Here is a 24,317-nt window from a genome sequence, read left to right on the forward strand (position 1 = left end):
ATAAAGCATATAGGAAACATAAGAGTTATTATTGTTATAAACTTTTGAATAATTTTGTATAAACTTTTGAAACATTGGTGTTTCATATTTTAGAGCAGTCACTGTAATGTATTAAGAAATCAATTAAGTCTGTATGTGGGTGTGTGTGTGAAAAAGATCTGATGTAACCCCCTTTGTAATCCTTAACATTTTCATAAGTAACTAATTTAATTACACATTTTTTTCTTAGTAACTGTAACTAATTACAATTACTTTTATTTTTTAATTAAATTACGTAATTCTGTTACATGTAACTAGTAACTCCCCAACACTGCACATAGGACACTTAATAAAACGACTATATGTATGAAACCATTCAGAATTTTTTGGGCACAAATGGGTTAATCTGTGTCGTCAACCAGTCGTTTCCCATCATGCTTTTGGTCGGCGCGGTAGGTGGAGAGCAACTGCACAATCCGACCAATCCGACACAGACGCCTCGCCGTTGCTAGAGCTCTTTGGCACAGGTCAGGATGACATCAGAGCAAGGCGGACGTAACTCGGACACTTTTCTAACCAGCACGCATCTCGCGGTGATCACCGGTGATCGCTTCTGCGCAGATTTTGCTAATCTCAAACAAGTTTAGTGATTTATTATGCATTCTGTTACGTTATATTGTAAATAAATTCATTATTATTATTTTTAATATTCAGTTTTCCAATATACCCAACTGCTCCAACAAAATGAATTAAATGAATTAATTATGAATGAATTTAAGATCTGAATCTGTATTACATTATTGTATTAAAATAAAAATAAAGTGAAAATAAAAGTAATGATACTTATATATCCTTGAATTAATATAGCCTATATATATAGGCTATAAAAAATCAAGGATCTATTTCTACTTAATATAACTCCTGCAAACTGCTTTTATTGGTGTAACCACAGGTTAATTTAGTGAAATTACAGTTTTTTTATATACAAAAAAAATAAAAAAATAAATAAAACGTATAATAAATTAGGCCTATTTTCACGCACTAACAAACAACCCTTAACCGTCCAGTAACTGATTCGTTCGACTGAATGACCGAGAAGCGATCATGTGTCAGAAGTGAAAGTGAAAGAAGGATCTTCTGCAGTTTTGGGCGTTAAAAGCGCTGACGCACCGACTCTTTGTGTAAAGCGAGGAGAGTAAACGTTCAAAAGCGGTATTTAGAAAGCGCTTTACTCCAGACTGATTGTTAGAGCTATAACTTTAGATATCATACAGTGCAGGTGAAAGATGTTAAACATATCGGCAAAGACACCGACCGGAGGATTCTCTTTTGAGAACACACGCAGGTGAGAGACATCGTTACGTACTGACAACGTGATCAAGACATAAAATACAATTTACAATGATTGCTAAGTAGCCTACTAATATACATGCTGTTATGTTTGTGATGTTTATGTGCTTTCACAGAAATGCTGTTCTTGAAGCAAACTTGTCAGAGAAAGGTTACAGTGCGCCAAACGCCAGGAAGACTGGCACCACCATCGCTGGCCTGATGTTCAAAGTCTGTTTTATCAAAGCACCTTTTATTAACGATTAAATATTGAGTTTATGATGTGTATGTAATCGATTAATTTTAAATATTGCAATATTAAATTAATAATAAAAAATTAAATGTGTTTTCTTTTATAGGATGGAGTGATTTTAGGTGCAGACACCAGAGCCACAGATGACATGGTCGTAGCTGATAAAAACTGCATGAAAATCCATTACATAGCTCCCAAAATCTAGTAAGTCAGTTCCTTCCCAGATAGCAACAGAGCACGTGAAAAATTTTAAAAATAGTTGATTTGTCAATGTTAATGGCATTAATATCACTTTTGCACTGATTAACACTGAAAAAGTTTTGAAATTTCAACAAACCACCATTTTTGTGATCAGTGTTTGATTTAGTTGGGCTCTTGATTCTTGCTTTCCAATAAGTTAATTATCTTTCAGTGCTTACAATACAGTTTCATTATAAAGAGAGTAAAGAAAGAGATGATTTTTCTTTATTGATGTAAATGTTCTGCTTCTCAAATGCAAATATATTGTAGCAAAACATACAGAAAAATTTAGACATCAACACTCATCATACAAACCTCAACACTGGTGACACTGATCACAAAAATGGTGGTTTGTTGAAATTTCAACATTAATTGCGGGTGCAAAAGTGATGTTGATTCAATGCAATTAACATTGACAAATAAACAATTTTTAACATTGATTCAATGGTTGCTTGCTATCAGGGTTGGTTGCTCATCATTACAGTGTGTTTCCACTACAGCGTCTAATCTGCGCTCAGTGCCACTGGCAACGCTACAACGCCACTGCTTTGGGGCGTGTCAAATTTAGGGTAGAGCACGCCTCTTAAAACAACGTTTACACCCATGTTTGCGTTTCATCTTGACCAACATTTTTGACGCTCTTGGCCGTTCTCAACGCTTTCTCCGCACCGCTTTCAATCCCATAATACACAGCGCGAGTGTTTACCATTTTCATTCAATTTCCATAGGAATGAATTGAAAACACTCACTCCGCTCCGCTCGCAACGTGCCAGTGGAAACGCACCGTTAGAGTTCAAGGCCGTTTTTCAAACGGAAGGCTGCATCCTCCGAAGGTCGCATTTGTAGGCTGCATACGTCATAAAGAAGATCTTATTTTAGAATATTATCAGTTATAAATTTGACTATTATTCTTCGTTAAGCGTAAATTGTTGTAATATGCTTATGACTCGTGAATGCAATGCTCAGTTAACTGAAATAAACCGGGCTTGATGACATATGCAGCCTGCAAATGTGACCTCCGGAAGATGTCTCTGTCTAAAGCTGTCTTTACATTGCCTGTTATTTTGTCCTCTCTCCACTGAAGTTGCTGCGGTGCAGGTGTTGCGGCAGATGCGGAGGTCACGACTCAGATGATGTCATCAAACGTGGAACTGCATTCACTCAGCACAGGAAGGCCTCCTCTTGTCGCCATGGTGACCCGGCAGCTCAAACAGATGCTGTTTAGGTGAAGGAGCGCTTGCCATTTAGTTCAATTCGTTTGACTGAATGATTGATACATCATTCTGTCTTTAAATTATTGCTTTCTTTGTGACCCTTGATCACAAAACCAGTCATAAGTAGCACAGGTATATTTGTTGCAATAGCCAACAATACATTGTATGGGACAAAATTATTGATTTTCTTTTGTGCCAAAAATCATTAGGATATTAAGTAAAGACAGCCCGATCTTACGGCAATTCATACATATTTTATGAGGTGGCTAATTCGTATGAATTCGTACGACTTCACTCATACAAATTCATAAAATTTTTGCCAAATCGTACGTATTTTACGAGTTGCGCAATTCCTATGATCTTGTACGAATGACTTATACCTAACCCCGCCGCTAAACCCATCCGTCACTGGGGTTTAGACAAATCGTACAAAATCGTGAGGTTGTACGAATTAGCCACCTCGTAAAATACGTACGAATTGGTTGTGAGATAGCGTTGGTAAAGATCATGTTCCATGAAGATATTTAAATTTCCTACCGTAAATATATATGCATTGCTAAGAACTTCATTTGGACAACTTTAAATGCTATTTTCTCAATATTTAGATTTTGTTGCACCCTCAGATTCCAGATTTTCAAATAGTTGTAAATATTACCCTATCCTAACAAACCATACATCAAAGGAAAGTTTCAAAAATTGACCCTATGACTGGTTTTGTGGTCCAGGATCACATATTTGTTTATCTTGAAGGACTACTTCTTTCCCATTGTTGTAGGTATCAGGGGCACATTGGTTCTTCTCTAATTGTGGGAGGTGTGGATGTTAACGGCCCACAGCTCTATAGCATCTACCCTCATGGTTCCTATGATAAGCTGCCTTTCCTTACCATGGGTACAGTTACTTTTTCCTTACATCCTTTCTTTGAATGAACACAATCTAGCAAAATGCTGATCTTTAAAATAAAATAAAAAACACCACCTGCCCTTATTTAGCAAAAACATGTATTTCAGGGTCTGGAGCAGCTTCTGCCATTTCTGTATTTGAGGATCGTTACAAGCCAAACATGGAGGTCAGACAACTGTTTATAGACATTCTTATTGATATTTTCGCACATGGTATTGCATATTTGTTGTTAGTTGTAATCAAGGGGATATGTGGACTGATATCACATTAAAAAAAATATATTTAAAAATATGAAAACATTCTATGTATTTTAAAATTGATTTCTAAACATATTTTAATTGTTCTGCATGGAACACAGAAAAAGAGATTTTGAATAATGTTCACAATGATTGCATATAATGACCGTGGAAAAGTTTAAGCTCAGAAATTACAGAAAAATCACCATAAAGTATCCTAAAAGTAATCCACATGACCTGTGTGCAGTATTGAAGTAAGCTTTGTGTAAGGAACAGACTATTTGTTATTCGCTGAAATTTTCCCCTCGGCCATACTGTGGCCAGAGGTGGGTAGAGTACCCAAAAACTGTACTCAAGTAAAAGTAAAAGTACTTATAGAAATATTTATTCAAGTAAAAGTAAAAGTAATAGTCTGAATAGTTACTTGAGTAAGAGTAAAAAAGTATCGGATAAAAAAACTACTCAAGTAGTTAGTTACTTTGGATATATATATATATATATATATATATATATATATATATATATAAACACACACACTGCCATTCAAAAGATTTTTAATGGTTTTTTAAATTTTTTTATGTAATTTATTTCAGTGATGTAAATCAGAATATTCATCAGCCTTTACGCTAGTCTTCAGTGTCACATAATCCTTCAGAAATCATTCCAATATGTTGATTTATTATCAATGCTGTTCTTTTTAGCTTTCTATTCATCAAAGAATTCTGAACAAAATGTCACAGGTTCCAAAAAATATTAAGCAGCAAAACTGTTTCCAACACTGGTAATAAATCAATATATTAGAATGATTTCTGAAGGATCATATGACTCTGAAAACTGGAGTAACAGCTGATGAAAATTCAGATTTGCATCACTGAATTAAATTATATTTTAAAGTGTATTAATTATGTATTTTATATATATATATATATATATATATATATATATATATATATACTGTATGTATATATATAAAACCTCTGACACAGAGAAGAGTGAAAACTCCTCACATGACCGCAACCGAACATCTGAACATAATGAAACAAATGCACATTGACGGATCTTCTTGTAAACAAATGTAGCCTATAAGCGTAAATATTATGAAAATATCAAAATTAATTGTGTCTAGGCAAAGGCATTCCTCCTGGAACAGGTCACGCACCACTACATGTGCAGAGCTAACGCGGGTTTGGCGGGTGTTCATTTCATACTCTGACAGCTTATTATTTAATGTATAAATTATACATTGTATTTAATGTATAAGGTACATGTACAACAAACTGGTAATGTCATAGTAGTATCGTGAGTTTCACTTTATTTTGATGGTCCCTTTAACACATTCTGTTGACTATAAGTAACATTACACCTACATTTCTACCAACTCTCATTAGATTGTTAGTAGTGTATTAGTTGACTGGTAGGGTTAGGGTTGGAATAAGTTGACATGTAGTTGCAAAGTTACTTACAGTCAGTAGAGCGTCTGTTGAGAGACCAACACAATAAGGAGTTAGCAGATATGAAGCAGACAGTCTACTAATAATCTAATGAGAGTTTGTTGACATGTAGTTGCAACATTACTACGGTCAACAGAATGTTCAAAAGGGACCATCAAAATAAAGTGTTACTGTATTGTGTACTGTAATCGAATGTAGCCTATATATTAGTGATGCGCGGATGAGCTAAAATGTCACCCGAATCCGCAGCTTCAAATAAATTATCCACCCGCCAACCGCCCGCACCTATATTTTTGTCTGATTTAGATAACCACACCCGATCCGCACCCGATCGTCACATTCAGGGTTCATACGGTCATGAAAAACCTGGAAAAGTAATTGGAATTTTAAAACAGCAATTTCCAGGCCTGTAAAGTTTTGGAAAAATAAATAAACCCAGAAAGTTTTGGAAAACTACAGTAGAATTATGCTTAATCAGGTACTGAATTTCGGTGTGGGATTGCGCATATATTCCCGCAGCTTTCGACTTTAAAATGAGGGAAATTCCTGCAAAACATTTATTCAATATAGCGTGTAGGTTAGATGAGTAAATAAATTCACACAAGTCATTTGAAAACAGCGTGAGTGATTCAGCTGTACCGCGTCTTCTCTTTGACCTTCTCTTCACATCGGTGCATCTAGTGCTGCTGCACGCTGCCATACAAGACTTTAGGTCGCGTGTCGGTACAGTTGACAGAATTGTCAATTGCCTAATTGGTCATTGTTACATCGTCACAGAAATGTATTATTTGCACGTCTTTTTAAGTCTTTCTGTACTCGTGCGCTCCAGAGGCGCTTTTCTGTGCGCTGCAGTCACATCCAAAGTGCGCGTTGCAAACAAACAAACAAAGCTTGTTGCGCTTAAGTGGCCAAATACACACCAAATAACGTCAAAATGGTCGTCCTGGCGAGTATCCTCATAAGCATTGTCGGTTTTGTCTTAAGTTGCGAAAGAAAACGCATATGTATAAGTATTGGATCCGTGAAACAGGTCTTGTGACAGCAGCCTAATAAAGCTGTGCCGTCTGTCATTAATGTTAATCAAACAACAAAAGACAGAAGAAATCCCTCACTACTCTTGACTAAATAATGTTTTGTTGAATAACTTTAATATGTTGATTTACAGTTTATTCAATTACTGTATCCTATTTAAAACATGTTCATATTTTAGAAAATGTAGTTAATATTTGCATGATTAATGATTTATCTTATCCACCCGCGACCCACCCGCAAATAATCAAAATGCAATATTTTATTACCCGACCCACCCGACCCGCGGATTATCCGCAGCGCCCGCGGATGTAACCGCCATCTACTATATATACCTGTGGAACCATAGACAGTACATGGGGTGTTCATCTAATAAAGATCTTCATAGCTAGGAAACAATAGCCTTTGAAGATTTGCTTTCAATTGACTAGATCCAAAGCCACGTCTTCTACGCTCTTGATGTTCTTAAACTTTCTGTTACAACTCTGAGTGAGAACCACTTCAGACAACTCAGTGCGTGTGGCAGGCAGAGGCGGACAGTAACTAAGTACATTTACTTGAGTATTGTACTTAAGTACACTTTTTGAGTATCTTTACTTTACTTATGACTTTAACTTCACTACATTTGAAAGACAAATATTGTACTTTTCACTCCACTACATTTCTATCTACTATGTAACAGCTTTGAAAGTCAGTGGGTGATTTTTTTCTTCTCCAAAACATGACTTTCTTTTTTTCAGACGGTTTATCAGTAATCACTCTTGTAGGGCTACATGAAGTGATTTCCCAGCATTTTTGTGAACACTGACCAGTTGCGAATGTGATATTTATTTACAACAATTCAGTAATAAAAAGTTAATAATGTGGTATATATTAGACACAATATTGTCTGATTTTGCTAAATTGTGTATATTACTTATAAAATATTACCTATAAAGCCACAGAAGAACTGTTGTGCGTCTCTTAATAAAACACAATAGGTATTGCACTTGAAGCAGCACTGCACAGACCGTTCTGTGTGTGACATCAAAGTACTGCGAGAGCGATTAGACAGCATTTTTGAAATTTTTATTTTGATGTCAAATAAGTCTTGCTGTTTTGCTTTTTTGTTAAAGCAGCGTTGCTGTTGTAAAGTTATACAGCTACAGTTGTGTTGCTGGGTTTTCAGTAGGTTCAGTAGGTGTAATGTATTGTAATATGCTTCAGATGTATTGCAAGGATTATGTACAACAATAATAAAACAGTGCATTGACATAAACAAGGAAATTTACTTTTGGTACTTAAGTACTTTTAAAAGCAAGTACTTCTGTACTTTTACTTAAGTAAAAATCTGTCTTTAAAACTTTTACTTGTAATGGAGTAATATTTGACCAGCAGGATCTGTACTTTCACTCAAGTAATGAAGTTGTGTACTTAGGGAACTGAACGAATCATTCAAACTGATTCGCGAACGTTTGATCAAGCCTTTGAACAGAATTGACTCAAAAGAATGAATCATTTGCGAATGGGCATCGCTCATTGCCCAGAGAAAAGTAGACGGCGCGTTTGGAATAAACTGAAACATTTTTAACTTGAATTGCATTAAGAAAAAGTAATGAGAGGAGCGTCGCCCACAGTAATGAAGTAAAAGTACTGTTTTTTCACTAAAAATTTACTTGAGTAAGGGTAAAAGTACCCATCTTTAAATATACTCTAAAAGTATTAGTTACCCAAAAATTTTACTCAAGTAAATGTAACTCGTTACTACCCACCTCTAACTGTGGCTTTATAAAACATTTGCACTATATATTTAATCTTGCCACAGCATGACTAGTCACATGGCACATGAGAGCCAGTTGTATTCAGTAACCTGACACTGTGTGTCTATAAGCGAATTATGAAATGCGAATATGACAGAATGTACTGTAATAGCAAATACTATGATCACTTTCTATAATACTGCAAACTTTCTATGACACTGTAATCACTTTCTATTTTTAGTGGCCTTGGTTGGTATTTTCCTATTCATTTATATATATATATATATATATATATATATATATATATATATATATATATATATACACACAACATTTGAAGTGGATCAAAACCTTTCATCAAAGTTGTCCTAAAACCTAAAACCAAAATGTGTTCTTGTCTTAGGACAACTTTGATGAACTTTTTGATCCACTACAAATGTTGACTACTATATATAGGCCTATATATACAGTATATATATATTAAACTACATCTGAAATCTTGAACTTGAAACTTGAATCTGAAGAATATAAAAATCTAATAAAAAGACATAGGTAAAAGATTTTTTTTAATTAATTAATTTATTTTTTTAAATGAACTACAGTCCACTGAATAATTGCAGAACAGAACAATATAAAACTATTGATTTACAGTATATTTATGAAAAACATATTTTAAAATAATTTCCCCCCCAAAACATTTATATATGGGGAAAAAATATGCATACATACATATACACATGTATATTATTCCTGTTTTCTATTATATTCTGCAAAAATAAATAAATAAATATTCAATCAATCAATTAAAACAAAAAAAAATAAATAATTATTCTTTGAACGAATTTTTGCCCTGAATGTGCTTTTTTTCAATCCCACTTCTAAAACTCATATTGTATATTTGTTCTTTCCAAACCCACTTCTACATAAACCCTTGGGAATGAAAAGCTGGAGGAAGCAAAGCAGCTGGTGAGAGATGCCATCACCGCTGGCATCTTCTGTGATCTGGGCTCCGGCAGCAACGTAGACCTGTGTGTGATCACAGACAAAACTGTGGACTATCTGAGAGGATATGACCATCCTGTTCAGAAAGGAATAAGGTGAGATATATACCTCCGGTTTCACAGACAAGGTTTAAACCTAATCCCAGACTAAAATGTAAATCTGAGCTGTTTCAACTGAAAGAAACTTACAGTGACTGATCTTAAAATATGTCAGTGCCAGTAATGTTTTTACACCAGTAATGTTTTTTTCTACGGCACATTTGTAAAAACTACTTGAATGTCCTAATTGACCTATTGCCTAATCCTGGTTTAACCTAAGCCCTCTCTATGAAACCAGGCCATAGACTAATATCAGATTTTTTTCCATATACAGTACACATCCTGGGGTTGGGGGGAGGGGGGTGCATTCCAAAAAGCAGGGTCAGATTGCCGTCACATAAACCACTCGTGATGTGCTCGTGGTCTTTCTGAAGGCCAATTCATACCACACTAACAAACGCCAGCAAACATGTTGGCCGTAGGATTAAGAATTCTATGAAAAATTACTACATGTTCACACTGCTCCAACAGACACTGACAAACGCTGATTGAAAGTTCACTCAGCAGACGCCAAGAGGGGTAACACACTGATCAGACAAAACCCAACGAACTTGTTTGTTGCTGTTTGTCTGATTGGTGTGAATTGGCCTTCTCTGGCGTTTACACACAAGGCGGGTCCCTATAGAAATCTGCAACAATGACGTACTTTTGTAGGGCAACTTGGAAGTTGGCATCACCCTGGTTCCAATTACAAAAACCCAACAGTATTTTTCTGTTGGCTTTTGGATTACTGCAGAAAATGAGCTCTGCGACCAACAAAAAATATGATTCTTACTTAAATGTTTTGTTCGTTATAATCTTAATAAATAAACACAATTTTTAATTTTGAAGACTAAATTCAGTCAGTAGAAGAAAAAAGCTAAACATAAATGAACTACAGTCTGGTTGTATGACTTCAGCGTCACCATCACTAAACTCTACCGGGTCTCATGGCATAAATGTACTTTTTAGCGAGACGCGAAATACGTACCAATAAGTACATATCAGTGCAGTTTCCAAAATAAATGAACACTTAGAGGCCTTGAAAACTCAGACGCCTTTTATTCATTTTCACACAAATTTACAGAGTTTCGATTAATAAAGCATAATTTTCGCACAATTACTTGAAGAATATCATGTTATGACTTCAAAACAATATTAATATGCTGGGAGATTTGAAAACTGATGCTTTTGAACGTTAGCATCACACATATCCAGCTTCGTATTTATGGTTTTTCATAGCCAGTAGGTTTGTTCGGTAGCTCACGGAGTACGGAGCTGGACTTGAGAGCTGAGGATCTCTTGTTCAAATCCTGTAACTACAGTTCAAATCTGCATATAAGGAAGTTGAAATAGCATCAACAAATGCATTTCTATATCAGTTTTGCATTTGTCAACACTATCGGGTAGGTTTAGGAGGTTCTATCGGGTAGGTTTGATTGAAGAGTTCATTTGCAGAGTTGTCTGTTTTTGCAAATAAACTCTTAAATTGTCTGCATACTGCAAAAAAAAAAAATGCTTTTCTTACTTAAATTTTTAAAGTCTTGTTTTCAGCCAAAAAGGATTTTCTAGACGTAAAAATTTGTCTTGTTTTCAGAAAAAAAAAACAAGTCAAAATTAAATGAGTTTTTGCTTGAAACGAATCTGGCAATGGGGTAAACAAAATAATCTTGATTTCTGTTTGAAATAAGATTATTCTGCTTACCCCATGGCAGATTATTTTGCTTCTAAGCAAAAACTCACATAATTTTGACTAGTTTTTTCTGAAAACAAGACAATAATTTTTACTGGTCTAGAAAATCCTTCTTGATTTAAGAATTTTTAGATGTTTTGGCTGAAAACAAAACAAAAGGCTGAAGTGATGCCGTGAAAGCAGACTAAAGTAGATAAGTTTTCCCGTTCAGCGTAATATGACAACCTCTATAGTCCCATTTAACCACTTGTTAACAACCGCCTTTTTCAAGAAAAGTAAAAGCTTTTTAAAAACCACAAAGGGGTATTATTAATGCATTTCGTGTCGTAGAATACAATTTGAAAATACATAAAGCTTATGTTAAACACAGACCAAATTTTTTAGGCATTTAACCAAAAACACATTTAGAAAACCCATTGACTTTGGGTTAATGGAACCAGAAGTGCTAAGATGCTAATTTGTTTCCAGGTTTTGGCCTACAAAAACATATCATCCCTGCAGTAATCTGTTTGTGTACTTTGGACTATTCTATGCCATTTTTGTATAAATACTGTAAATAGTGTGTTCTCTGTAAATTCCAAAGAGAAAAAGTGCATTTCAGAATTGTAACTTCATTGATTTTGTTTTACTTATTTAAATGAGAAAATTAAATGGACGCTTGACACTTGCTATGCACTCAACCGTCATAGGTTTAATTACATACCAGAGAAGGAGGCGCTTTCATATTCAGATGCTGGATAACACAAATAACCTTATAAAATTCATACTTTCTGAATTATACCCCTGATCAACTCTCATCCAGCTCAAAAGAAATTGTTGTTCAATACAAAACTGCCATGGTCTTTTAATAACCTTCTGAGTTTACAGCTGTAGATATGTTTTAATAAAATATCTTAAGACTCAACTAAATATTCTTTCTTTCTTCCAATAAACCAGGGAGGGTACGTACAGATACAAGCCTGGCACTACTGCTGTGCTCACAAAAACAGTGACTCCTTTAACAGTGGATGTTGTGGATGAATCTGTCCAAGTGATGGACACAGAATGAGACATGAAGAACATCCTTTGCTTCACTCATTGGAAAATAATGAGGGATGTGTGTAGTTTAAAAATCGAGATTAAGGAAAGAAAAGAGTATTTTTTTCCTTTGTGGTTTGAAAATGTTTTGTACCTTTCCCCTGTATTCAGTCATTTGCATTTGAGCTGCTCAAAACTGTTTTGCAAACATTGTAAAATATTGAAGAGACCTGACGGATGCTGAATGAGACATTTCCTTACACCTGTCATTAACCTCAGATAAAAAATATTTGTGTAGTTTTACAGTTCATTTAATAAAATGTAAGATTTACAAATGGAAAGAGTGTCATTTTTGCAATGTGACATTTCTTTAAACTGAGCTAAATATTCATTTGTTGGATGCACAGGGGAAATGATAGGCTAGTTGAGTGGTTCACCTCTTACCTAAAACAAAGGGAACAGTGTGTAAAAATTGAGGATACAAAATCATTGTTTATAAGGAATAAAATGGGCTTACCTCAAGGCTCAATTTTAGGTCCATTGCTTTTTAGTTTGTTTATAAATGATTTGCCATGTAGTTGCCCAGATGTTGAATGTCAGCTCTATGCGGATGATACAGTAATATATACATCTGCTAAATCATCAGCTAAGGTTGCTGCACTTTTAAATGAGCAAATGGAAAAGATATCTAGATGGCTCAAGGAAAATAATCTTACCTTAAATGTCAAGAAAACTGTCTTTATGTGTTTTTCTAAAACCGAAAAAATAAAGATTAAGATATTTAACGAAGAAATAGAGGAGGTAAATGAAGTTAGTTTTTTAGGAGTAGTTTTAGATTCTCAACTTAAATTTGACAAATATATACGTATATATTTGTCAAATTTAAGTTGTGAATCTAAAACTACTCCTAAAAAACTAACTTCATTTACCTCCTCTACTTGCATCTTAACTATTTCTGACAGCCTATTTACGTAAATAGGCTGTCAGAAATAGTTAAGATGCAAGTAAAGACTTGCATAATAAAAAAAAAAAAAAAAAAAAGAAATAGTTAAGATGAACTTAAATTGTTTTAAACTTATTAGGTATTACATTACGACTGAGGCAGCTCATTTGTTTCTGCATACAATGATTTTGTCCCGTATCTCATATTGTATTATAGTGTGGTCTCAAACTAGTGATTCTTTAATTAGAAAAATTGAAATGCTGTATAATCGGGCTCTAAAAATAGTGTATAAAAAGCCAAACCATTGGCATCACTGTCATATTTTAAAGAAATGGCATATGCTTAATTTTACAAATTTTATAAATTTATCATATGTGAAATTGATTTTTAAATGTTTGCATAATAAGGCACCTTCTGTTTTATGTAATTTGGTAAATAGACATGTTGCAATAGGACGAACCACTAGGACTACAGAGGTTGGAAACTGTAGGATTGGGTTTTGTAGAACATCACAGGGGCAAAAAGCATTTTCTGTAAAGGGGTCACAATTTTGGAATATGTTGGGATACATGATCCCTTTAAATTCTTATAGATTATAGAAAGGCTTTTCTATAAAATCAATACATGTATAAATAACCAAAATAATTATAATAAAATAACTAACTCTACCTTAAACTAACATAACAAATCCATCATACAATATATTCATACATTACAAACAGAATACAAAACAGCAACATACCCAAGTTTTATAGACTCTTCCAATCTTAATAAATAACTAGTAAGGAACCATATGAAAATTCAAATATGCGTACAGGTCTGATTTATTTTAAGCCAGCGTTTAACCATCAATGACTTTATATCAATATATTTGTTATGTTAGTTTAAGGTAGAGTTAGTTATTTTATTATAATTATTTTGGTTATTTATACATGTATTGATTTTATAGAAAAGCCTTTCTAGGGACATGAGATGCAAATTAGCTTCTGCTATAATCTCTATGTGCAGTGCATTTTTTTCCAGTCTCTGTCTGGAATCATGTCTATTGTATTGTCCCTATTCAAATAAACGTATAATAATAATAATAGTTCACACTGATAAATATTAACCAATAAAAGGTTTTATAGTTTTATATAAAAAATTTTTGTTTAAAATTATAGCCACATATTTCAACATGATGGGAAATGTCCCATTATGTTATTCTCAAATTGAAACAACACTTAACCAATACTTAACCCATTTAGTGCCATTTTCTCCAGCTACTTTAAGCAAATATATTATTACATCTATTATTATTTTTAAGTTAGTGAAAGCATGAGATTTATTTTTGGTCACAGTTGTTACCAGTGGGAAGTTTAAAATCAGTCAAGACCCATTATAACATTGCAAACTTTATAGTGAAGTATCAGGATTCTCAACAACCTGTGTGTGATGATTTAAAAGAGTGAATAGTGTTTTTTATTTTTATTTTTAAATTAATTTAACCTTCTCATTTTCTTATTGTTGTTTAATCAAATGATTGTGTTAGTTCAAGGGATTTCTGTCTTTATAAGTAGATGAGAGATTTTCTTCATTTTAGGGTTTTTAAAGTCACATGCAATGTTATAAAGCAGTAATGTTGCATTGCCTTAGCTTTGGTATATAATAACACTTGTTAGATATGTGCTGGTCAGATGAAGAACAGGATGAAGTCCAGGTGGAGTGAGGATGAAGTTCAGACGAAGCATTAAAACATATTTTAAATGCATGCAATTATGAGGGAAAAGGACAATTAATGTATAAAGGATTCAATCGATCATCTGAAAACGAGGCTGTGTGTTTTCCCACTGTTCACAGTTGTGACCACCTATGCTGACATCTCATGTGATCATGATTTAATCAAGAACCAATAATATACCTTTTAGCTTTAAATCTGTAATCAGTATTTTGATGATGATGAAATGATGAAACTGGAAATAAATGGCTGTTTTGTTGTAATAATGTTACATTATTATTATGTTTATTAGTAGTAATGTTTTGGATGTAATAATGTTAATGAATTCAAGATTTTCGTGTACTTTTTCACTTTCATATAATAGACAATACTGTGTAAAATATAACCAATTTAGACGCTTCAACCTTCAATCTAAAACTTTGTCATGACAGAATGTAAACCTCTGGGATTAAATAACATCCCCCCCCCCCCCCAAACTTTGAATCAAAGATGACATGATAATATATCAATTTAAACAACAAAACAAATTTGCATGATTAATGTCTACTGTCTTCCATGAAGCTGTTGTTCTTCCTCCAGGGGCTCAGAAAGCCCCTCATTTTTGTGTTATTGGAGAAATTGTAAGAGAAACTGAAATTGTGTTGTAATCTGATATTTTAAATGTCCTCAAAGGACCAGAAATCCTCACTTAAACGTTTTTAGCAAACCGATTAGAGACAACTATGATTGGTGCATCTGGAGCAGCGCTGAGAAAAGTAACAAGAATCAATAAGATTAAGCTTTTTGCGCTAAACCCATCCATTTCCATGGTCAACTTTGATTCTAACTCTCATTTTATTTCTTTGAAAGGGAACCAATATATATATTTCAACTTTATTACTGGTACTTGGTAGTACACACCATAATAAAATTGTGCTGTAGCAAACATCCCTTTAAAATAAGTAAAATAGGGTTTTTTTTATAAGTAAATAGGGGTGGCCAATCAAATGTGTCCTCGTGACGTCATGCGATATGGGCTCTCTCATTGGCCAGTCATGCGATATGGGCTCTCTCATTGGCCAGTCATGCGCAATGGGCTCTCTCATTGGTCAGTCATGCGCTATGGGCTCTCTCATTGGCCAGTCATGCGCAATGGGCTCTCTCATTGGTCAGTCATGCGCTATTGGCTCTCTCATTGGCCAGGGAACTGTGTTAGCAGCGTGCAGCACTGTTTGAATTCGTGCGTGATCGAAGACCTCAAAACTACGGTTTTGGTAAATAATGCGCTGGTTTTGTGAGTTTTGATTGCTTGAAATTTGTAGACCTCGCCAAATATAGGGCCCAGAGAGAGGAAGTGTCTGACGTCGCGCAGTCGTTTTGCATTCAATTTTAATAGATTTGTAACGTTATGTGAGCTGGATAATAAATTTTCCGATATTTAACGTGAGTGTATAAGAGAGTATTGTTACTATGATCAGCATCCGTTCGCACGCGACTAACAGTTGTTTTTGGTGTGTTGCAGTCTAGCGCTGATGATTTGATATTGTGTGGACATGCGGCATAATAAATCAGCTCATAGGCGAAAGCCGTCGACCCCCAGGCGCAGATCTCCTCCAGAGCCGCGACCAACACCGGCAACAGCATCCAGAACCCGGCGCACCAGCGGACCCTCCGGTAAACCCGCTCACATCGGCGTGCTTCTCTTAGCTGTGTGCCTCATGCATGTGCACTTAATGGGTTCTTTTATTGAATACTTGAAAAAAACAATAACAATTGTCATCATTGTCAGATCATAACAATGCAACAACAGTTCAGAGTCATTCAGTCTTTCAGTCCAGAGGAAGTGCCAAGCCCTTTGGCAAAGCCATTATTCTTATTGCTTTTAAGTCTGTTGAGAATTCAATATATTCAAAATACATTTTCATTTCAAGTTTGAATCTCAAAAAAAGAGGTTTGCATTTGGAAAATTTACATTGGTGATCCTGGACCACAAAACCAGTCATAAGGGTATTTACATCAACTGAATAAATAAGCTTTCCATTGATGTATGGTTTGTTAGGATCAGACAATATTTGGCCGAGATACAACTATTTGAAATTCTGGAATCTGAGGGTGCAAAAAAATCAAAATATTGAGAAAATCGCCTTTAAAGTTGCCCAAATGAAGTTCTTAGCACTGCATATTACTAATCAAAAATTAAGTTTTGATATATTTGCGGTAGGAAATTTACAAAATATCTTCATGGAACATGATCTTTACTTAATATCCTAATGATTTTTGGCATAAAACAAAAATCAATAATTTTGATATTGTTGTGCTACTTATGACTGGTTTTGTGGTCCAGGGTCACATTTATGAATATGATATTTAGCTAACAGGAAAATAAGATTTATGAAATAAGTATCACCTTTTTTTTCACATTCATAAAAACCAAAAATTACATTTCTATAAGTAAACTCAAAATTAGGATTCGCATAACATTTGATAAAAATCAATTTTGGTGTGACATTCTTATGTTGTGTAAGAGCAATTCCAGAATAAATGTAAAGAGGTTTCTGGGTTTTCTAAACAGAAAGTATAGTTGGTATTAATATCATTCTTATCCGGGTAAAATCTATGAATCAACTTAAATGTAATTTCTCTCATTTTGTTAGTTATAAAGTATTTGTGAGGTAATGACCAAACTTTATTACAGGGGATATCACTTACTAAATGTTTTCATGCGGTTTATGGGTCAGGTGAGTGACACAGTGGTTAAAGACATAATTAGCATAATGTAAACTGATATTCTGATCATGTGTTTATTTACACAAGCGATTTTGATTTTTTTTTTAAATGATTTCGCAACCACGCACTAAGAATGTAGGGTAGAGTGAGGGGAAAACACCTCCTTTATGAACTGTGTAATATTTGTTTTATGTGAAACCAAATTAAATGCATTCAGAAAAGTTATCGTAATTTTAGTGACAATAAACCAAGTATGAAAAGAGTTTTCGCGTTATAAGAGTTTTTAACAAAAATTACATTTGTACCAAGGGGGCAGTTTCTTAAATAGCGCATACTAATAAGCTTATTTAAGCAAATACTTCTGCATCACTATTGTTTATCATAGTCCATAGTTACAGCAAAAAAAAATTCATAGTAACTCACAGATTCAGAGCTCTGCTGAGAATGTCTTGTGGGACGGTTATATTAACCCTGCTGTTTCTGGAATACTCTTCAGGTGAACTGAACAAAGTGAACTGTATGCCAAAGCATCAGCTAAATGACTACCGTTTATGTGCTTTCTGTGCTAGAAGCGTCCCCGCGCAAGAAACACAGGTTTCGCCCTGGCACTCGAGCTCTCATGGAGATACGCAAATATCAGAAGTCTACGGATCTGTTGCTGCGCAAGGCCCCGTTTTCACGACTGGTACTACTGCTTCTGTGAATCCTTCAATAACCACCTCAGACAAGCCTTTTGACACTTAATAATTTGAAACATGAGCAGGCTGTTTTATTGATGTAAACATTATTTTTTCCTCCTGACAGGTGCGAGAGGTGTGTCAGACATTTAGTCGAGAACACATGATGTGGCAGGGATATGCTCTAATGGCTTTACAGGAGGTAGGTGACAATTAAAAAGGATTTATTTACATTGCATTATAAAATGAAGAGTTCCGGTCCTGGATGCTGATTGGTCCGTGGAAATAGTCAAGTCAAGTCACCATTATTTATATAGCACTTTTACAATACAGATTGTGTCAAAGCACTTAACAGTATCAAACTGGAGGATAGAGTGTCAGTAATGTATAATGATAAGATTAAACACTAAATTTTCAGTTAAAGGCATTTCATTATTGAATTCAGAGATGTCATTGTCTAGCTCAGTTTAGTTTAAATGGTATCTGTGCAATCAAATCGACGATAATCGTTAGAAATTAAGTGTCCCCAAATGAGCAAGCCAGAGGCGAAAGCGGCAAGGAACCAAAACTCCCTTGGGAGAAAAAACCTTGGAGAAACCAGGCTCAGTCGGGAAATAGCTGCTGATATATCTAAATCACTGTGCAGCAAACACAGTGGAGAACTTTTAACTTTTAAATTACCAAAAGACACATTTTTATAGTTATTTTTATTATGTATGAAGGTGAATGTCAAAACCTTTGCAGTTCTCAAATCAAAAAATGAAAAAATTTAACTTTTTTTTTTAAAGAAAATAAAGCATATTTTTAGGCCATTAAGACAAAGGTAAAACAAAAAAGTCACTGTAATAATTCTCATTATAATTTCATTGCAACTAAAAGGTGAAAGCTGTAAAAGTAAAGTTGTCCACTAGAGGGACTCGTACGATTAGAAATCTGGTGCACTGGCAATATAGTTTTACATAATTAGTTCTGTACCAATTGCACTACCACAGCAATAAAAACCCTTTAACTCATTTATTATTTTATTTTTGTGCTAATAATAAGTAATGTTAACATGTAACTTTCAAACTGCAGTGTAAATGCAGACAAATTTATTAATTGGCAAGACCACTTCACTTTTTTTTTTATGCATCCTATCCGTTGGTATCAATATTTTTAAGAAGGTTGATTAATAAAAGTTACTCCCAAAACTTTTATCCAAATTGAGACTTTTTAGTATTAAGAAAGTGAGCGATTAATGAAACTGTCAGTCACCGTAGGAAATCAACGCTCCTGCTAAAAAATCAAAGGCTACTACTACAATGCATAATGTACATCTTATTTACATTGTGTTTGCACTTTGCTGGTTGTAACGAGAGGATTCGTGAGCATGCAGGATCTCACTGATTACATACTCATGCGTTCTGAGCAATGTTTAGTGGATTCTGACTAACTTAAACACCTCTAATTGGCCATTGTGTTTATGCGCTGGATTGGATACATTGTTTAACACTGCAGAAATACATTGCAAATAGAAACCTCTTTCACTCTCAGAGTGCAAACACAAATGCACATGGCAGCATTTGAAAGCAACAGTCTATAAGCGGGTACCAAATGCATTACCAATACGCCATAATAATAGTTTCACCTGACAGTGCTCTTGCATTCATTTGAGGGCTCTTAGCAGCCCTATAGACACCAGGGCCCGTATTCACAAAATATCTTAAGGCTAAAATTAGCTCATAACTCGCCCATTTAGGAGAAAATCTTAAAAATAAGGGGCGTGTCAGTCCTAAATTTTTGCTCCGAGTATTTCACAAAACATTATAACACTAAAACTAGCTCCTAAATCTGTGAAATGTTAGGAGCAGTGAAGAGGAGTCCTGTCACTGACCAAGCCACAAACTTTACTAATATAGCTGTTGCTGGCAATCTGCCTCGGAACGTAAACATTTTAGAAACATTTGACGATAATGAGCTTTTAAAAAGGTATCGACTTTGGTTTTGGAGATTATCCCAACTCCAGATTTTCCTTTGATTATATGCTTGTTTTCATTAACCAGTTGGGCAAGAATTAACAGCTGTTCTTGTGTCCAGTTTGGTTTTCTTTTACGTTTGCATGTCTTCCTATCAGCCATGGTTATTCTACTACGACTATGCATATCCGCTAATTGTTTATGAGAAGCGTACAGGTAACAGGCTGACAATTAGCTGAACATATACTTGTTTAATTAGAGACACTTAGCCTGCATGTGCAATGTGGCAATTTACATTTTTATTTTTAAACCTTTATTTGAATATATCACGCTCTACAATATTTCCATGAATAAATCGCTGACAGAGACTATCAGCCAATCACTGTGTGCATAGTTAATAAGCATGCTGGCATCATCCATAGCAATGAGGTCAGCCCTGCCCCCTTACACTTAGCTTAAGACTTCTCTCTATTCCTTAGTAAAAGTTTGTCTCAGCAGCTCTGTGAACAGGTTTTAAGAGAAAGCTCTTAGCTAAAACCTTATACTGCAATTTAGGAGAACTCCTAGTGATAAGATAAAATGTTTTGTGAATATGGGCCCAGATCTGTACTTACTGCCACTCACCTAATATGAGATCGTTCTGGGTAGGGCAGGGTATTATGTTACATGGACATACAGTTTTTTTTCTGAAACGCATTCCAAGTAGTAGATCAATCACAACAGACTGGGGGCGGTTGACCAATCAGAGCAGACTGGGATTTTTGGGAAACAAACATTCAGACAGAAACAGCATACAGTGCACACAAGCTAAGCACAAACTGCACATACACACGTTTAAAAGAAAAAAAAGTTTAACATTTTTAACGAATTTCACTGTTGCATTTTAACATTTTCTCTGTTCAAGAAATCAAACCTTTTTCAAAACGGTCCATAAAGCCTCTGGACATTCTGTTTATAAAACATACTGATTGTTCATAAAATTAACAACTCTACTGTATCCTACTAATGTTTTTTTTTTTGATGATTATCATTTTTTTCCACAAGAAAAGCAGCTGATCGACATTTCTCCTTTCTGCTGTCATTTTATTGAGAAAACTCAGCATGAAAACCGGTCCCAGGAACACAGAGATATTTCCCCTGTTTATTAAACAGTTATGTTCATTTTCATTATAGTCGGGGCCAGATTTACCTTTTATTGTGAAAAGAGTTTTTGGCCCCCCACCCCCTCCCTATTACTAATATAGTATTAACTCCAAAATAGCCCCAGCATTAAAAATATAAACAGCTTACCAAATTTAGCAAACATATGACTTTAACTTCACTACATTTGAAAGACAAATATCGTACTTTTCATTCCACTACATTTCTATAAATGTCCTCGAAGTAGAAAGTCGTTACAATGTAGCAGCTTTGAAAGTCAGTCTGTGAATTTTTTTTTTTTTTCTTTCTTCTCTTAAATGTGACTTCTTTTTTTAGACAGCCTATGAGTAATCTCTCTTGTAGTGTTACGTGAAGTGATTTCCGAGCATGTTTTGAACACTGACCAGTTGCAAATGTGATATTTATTTGCAACAATTCAATAAGAAGTTGATATTGTGATATTTATTAGAAACAATATTGCCTGATTTAGCAAAATTGTGTAAATGAAAATATTTCCTATAAAGCCACAGAAGAACTGTTGTGCGTCTCCTAATAAAACACAGACTTGTTTGACTTGAAGCAGCACTGCACAGACTGTACTGTGTAACTTTTTTTGTAGCTTTAAGAATTCATATATATTTAATTTAGAATTCAGCGTTTGATAACTTTATTCAATTTCTGTATATTTCCTATTTGCTGAAGGTCACAGGTAAATATGACGTTCATTATAATGGGTTTATATGAAGACTGTTTTAAGTTCACTTAAATTAAGACTTAAATTAGACTTAAGTCTAATGACTGTTAAAAAAATTACAGGAAAAAACAAGCTTAGAACCATTTATGAATTTGTTTATAGCTTTTTACGGAAAATCAAGACTTCACATTGGTTATTTAAGTTGCCTGCAAAACAAAACAGTTATGCATGTTAACTGCAGTTATGCAATGAATTTCTTGTTTTTGTGTGTGTGATGATAGAGGGAGTGTCATCCGAACGTGTGTGTGTGTGTTCACAGCATGTTAATACATGTTAATAACAGGTGGAAATGTAATGCGTCTAGGCAGACTGCTTTAAATTGAAAAACAAACTAAATCTACATTGTGATTAACTCTCACGATGAATTTCTCGCATCCACAGGTCATATTTTTGTATCATAGTGTATACATATTTTTGTCATCATTTACAGTACATAACTTGGCTCTTTCGTGTGCTTTCAGGCTGCAGAAGCATTCATGGTCCGTCTGTTTTCTGATGCCAACCTCTGTGCTATTCATGCAAAGAGGGTGACATTGTTTCCACGAGACATACAACTCGCCCGGCGAATCAGAGGTGTTGAAAACATGTGAAGTTGGATATTCTCTCTTTTTCTGTTTCTTTCTTTTTTTCTTTCTTTTTTTTTTATATTTCAAGAATTTCTGTACAGACAGAAATATATGGACACTCTCTATATTTGGTGGCATGTAATCTGTTTTCAGACCTCCAATCAAATGTTCAAACGGTTGCATATATGCAGCCAAAGAAACCAAATGTTCATATGGTATCGTAGTGCGTTGATGAAATTAACCGATTTTTAAACATTTTTTAGAATTGTAATATAAAACATTTTATTTTGTGTTGTAAAGTTGCAAAGATGATGTTTGTTCTGATGATGTTTGCTTATAATAAACCGATTATTGCAGTTTCTGTTGGCAGCTCTTTGGCCAGTCCACATCAGAATGTTTAAGTGTTTTAATCAGCTTGGTTCTTAAATTGCATTAGAATTATAATATTTACTATTGTCTTTGTTCTTGAAGTTTTTGAACATGGATTGCTAACATCCTGCTAAACTGTGGCAGATCCTCACACTCCCAAATACCACATTATCAAAATCTAATTATACAAGAGTTTAAATTCAACACTGTGATGTTTCGCTGTTGAATATCTTGCTGGCAGGATCTAGATCCTGCAGGATATGTACTGTAGGAGTAGGAAGGAATGCAAAGAGACCGATATTAGTGTAGGTGACAACCATTTTGACCGAGGGAGTTAGTTGGAAATATACAGTGATACAGACTCGAATGTTTAAGGTAATATATATATATATATTTATATAATAACTTAAACCAAAATTGCTTTAATAAATCATTTAATTATATAAATCATATAAAATAATTAATTTAATTAATTAATTAAAAATAAGTAATTATCATTAAAGCCAGACAATTTTTTTTAGTGCTAGTGACCTTTAATTTGGAGCAAGATAAACTGGGGGACTGACTTTTTTTGTGTCAGACATGTCACTTTGTTCACATCTGATTGGTCCAATTTCAGTTTGAGATCTCTAACTCGGAACATAACCTGCAGGTTAGCCGTGGAGTGTAAGTTACTATGGCAATGAACGCAGCTAAAAGCCAAGCTACTTTCATGGTACCTAAAACCCAGGACTCGTGCAAACTAAACTGAAATTTACCTGGCTAGCCAGCTAATCCAGCTTCATGGTACAGGACCCAGGTGTGCCAAACTCCTGGAGGACCACAGTTCGGGTTGGGAATCGAAAAATCAATTCCAATTCCAGAATCTGATATTTAAGATCAGGAAATGGATACTTGTTGTAAAAATAAAAATTCCACCCATCAATTTGTGTCTGCATCCTTTTTTTTAAGGTGGGGAAAAGAGACTATTAAAAATGTATTTGTCTTTGAATCATTCATTCAAGAGATTAATTCAAAAACACTGATTCATCCAGTAATGAAACAAGTAAACCTTGAGTGAGTCATTGAATCATTCTATTCATAAATTCCATGAGATTTTGTTTAGTTGTTTTAGTAATGTTTTTTACTTCAGAACTGAGAGAGAACCACAACATCCATTAAGAAAAAAAAGTCTCAGCTTATCCAGAATCGTGCATAACAACTCTTAAACAAGTCCAGTTTTATGTAGCATGCTGATTTTTGTTCATGGTATTCGGCAGAAACTAAATGTTTTGCAAAAGGGGAGACAGAATAAATATGTTTGATATCTAAATGTTTGACGTGTTTTAACC

At 34.5% G+C, this 24,317-nt stretch overlaps 2 protein-coding genes across 3 annotated transcripts; both read left to right on the forward strand.

Moving 5' to 3' along the window:
- Positions 1-547: 547 nt before the first annotated feature.
- psmb10 (proteasome 20S subunit beta 10) lies at positions 548-12,983 on the forward strand. Its single transcript, XM_058754535.1, has 8 exons — positions 548-1,324; positions 1,446-1,539; positions 1,668-1,765; positions 2,886-3,026; positions 3,791-3,906; positions 4,026-4,084; positions 9,319-9,470; positions 12,082-12,983. Exons 1-8 carry the CDS (start codon positions 1,266-1,268, stop codon positions 12,191-12,193), a joined length of 831 nt encoding a protein of 276 aa, XP_058610518.1. The 5' UTR covers positions 548-1,265; the 3' UTR covers positions 12,194-12,983.
- Positions 12,984-15,971: 2,988 nt separating this feature from the next.
- Positions 15,972-22,984, forward strand: LOC131525777 (histone H3-like centromeric protein A). 2 transcript variants are annotated; one of them, XM_058753722.1, is made up of 5 exons: positions 15,972-16,072; positions 16,321-16,472; positions 18,095-18,210; positions 18,330-18,404; positions 22,513-22,984. In XM_058753722.1, the coding sequence occupies exons 2-5, from the start codon at positions 16,352-16,354 to the stop codon at positions 22,639-22,641; spliced, it is 441 nt and encodes a 146-aa protein (XP_058609705.1). In that variant the 5' UTR covers positions 15,972-16,072; positions 16,321-16,351; the 3' UTR covers positions 22,642-22,984. The 2 variants fall into 2 exon arrangements, with proteins under 2 accessions (XP_058609705.1, XP_058609704.1); XM_058753721.1 differs by having other exon boundaries at positions 15,994-16,241.
- The last annotated feature ends 1,333 nt before the right edge of the window (positions 22,985-24,317 follow it).

The sequence above is a fragment of the Onychostoma macrolepis genome, chromosome 19 (genome assembly GCF_012432095.1).
Source record: "Onychostoma macrolepis isolate SWU-2019 chromosome 19, ASM1243209v1, whole genome shotgun sequence".
NCBI lineage: Eukaryota > Metazoa > Chordata > Actinopteri > Cypriniformes > Cyprinidae > Onychostoma > Onychostoma macrolepis.

What these genes read in the sequence shown, in the direction of transcription:
- psmb10 (XM_058754535.1), top strand. Translation starts at nt 1,266, where the DNA reads ATGTTAAACATATCGGCAAAGACACCGACCGGAGGATTCTCTTTTGAG. An exon ending in TCTTTTGAGAACACACGCAG is followed by an intron (nt 1,325 to 1,445) that starts GTGAGAGACATC and finishes GTGCTTTCACAG; the next exon opens with AAATGCTGTTCTTGAAGCAA. An exon ending in GTTACAAGCCAAACATGGAG is followed by an intron (nt 4,085 to 9,318) that starts GTCAGACAACTG and finishes GGGAATGAAAAG; the next exon opens with CTGGAGGAAGCAAAGCAGCT.
- LOC131525777 (XM_058753722.1), top strand. Translation starts at nt 16,352, where the DNA reads ATGCGGCATAATAAATCAGCTCATAGGCGAAAGCCGTCGACCCCCAGG. An exon ending in GCGCACCAGCGGACCCTCCG is followed by an intron (nt 16,473 to 18,094) that starts GTAAACCCGCTC and finishes TTTCTGTGCTAG; the next exon opens with AAGCGTCCCCGCGCAAGAAA. An exon ending in AGGCCCCGTTTTCACGACTG is followed by an intron (nt 18,211 to 18,329) that starts GTACTACTGCTT and finishes TCCTCCTGACAG; the next exon opens with GTGCGAGAGGTGTGTCAGAC.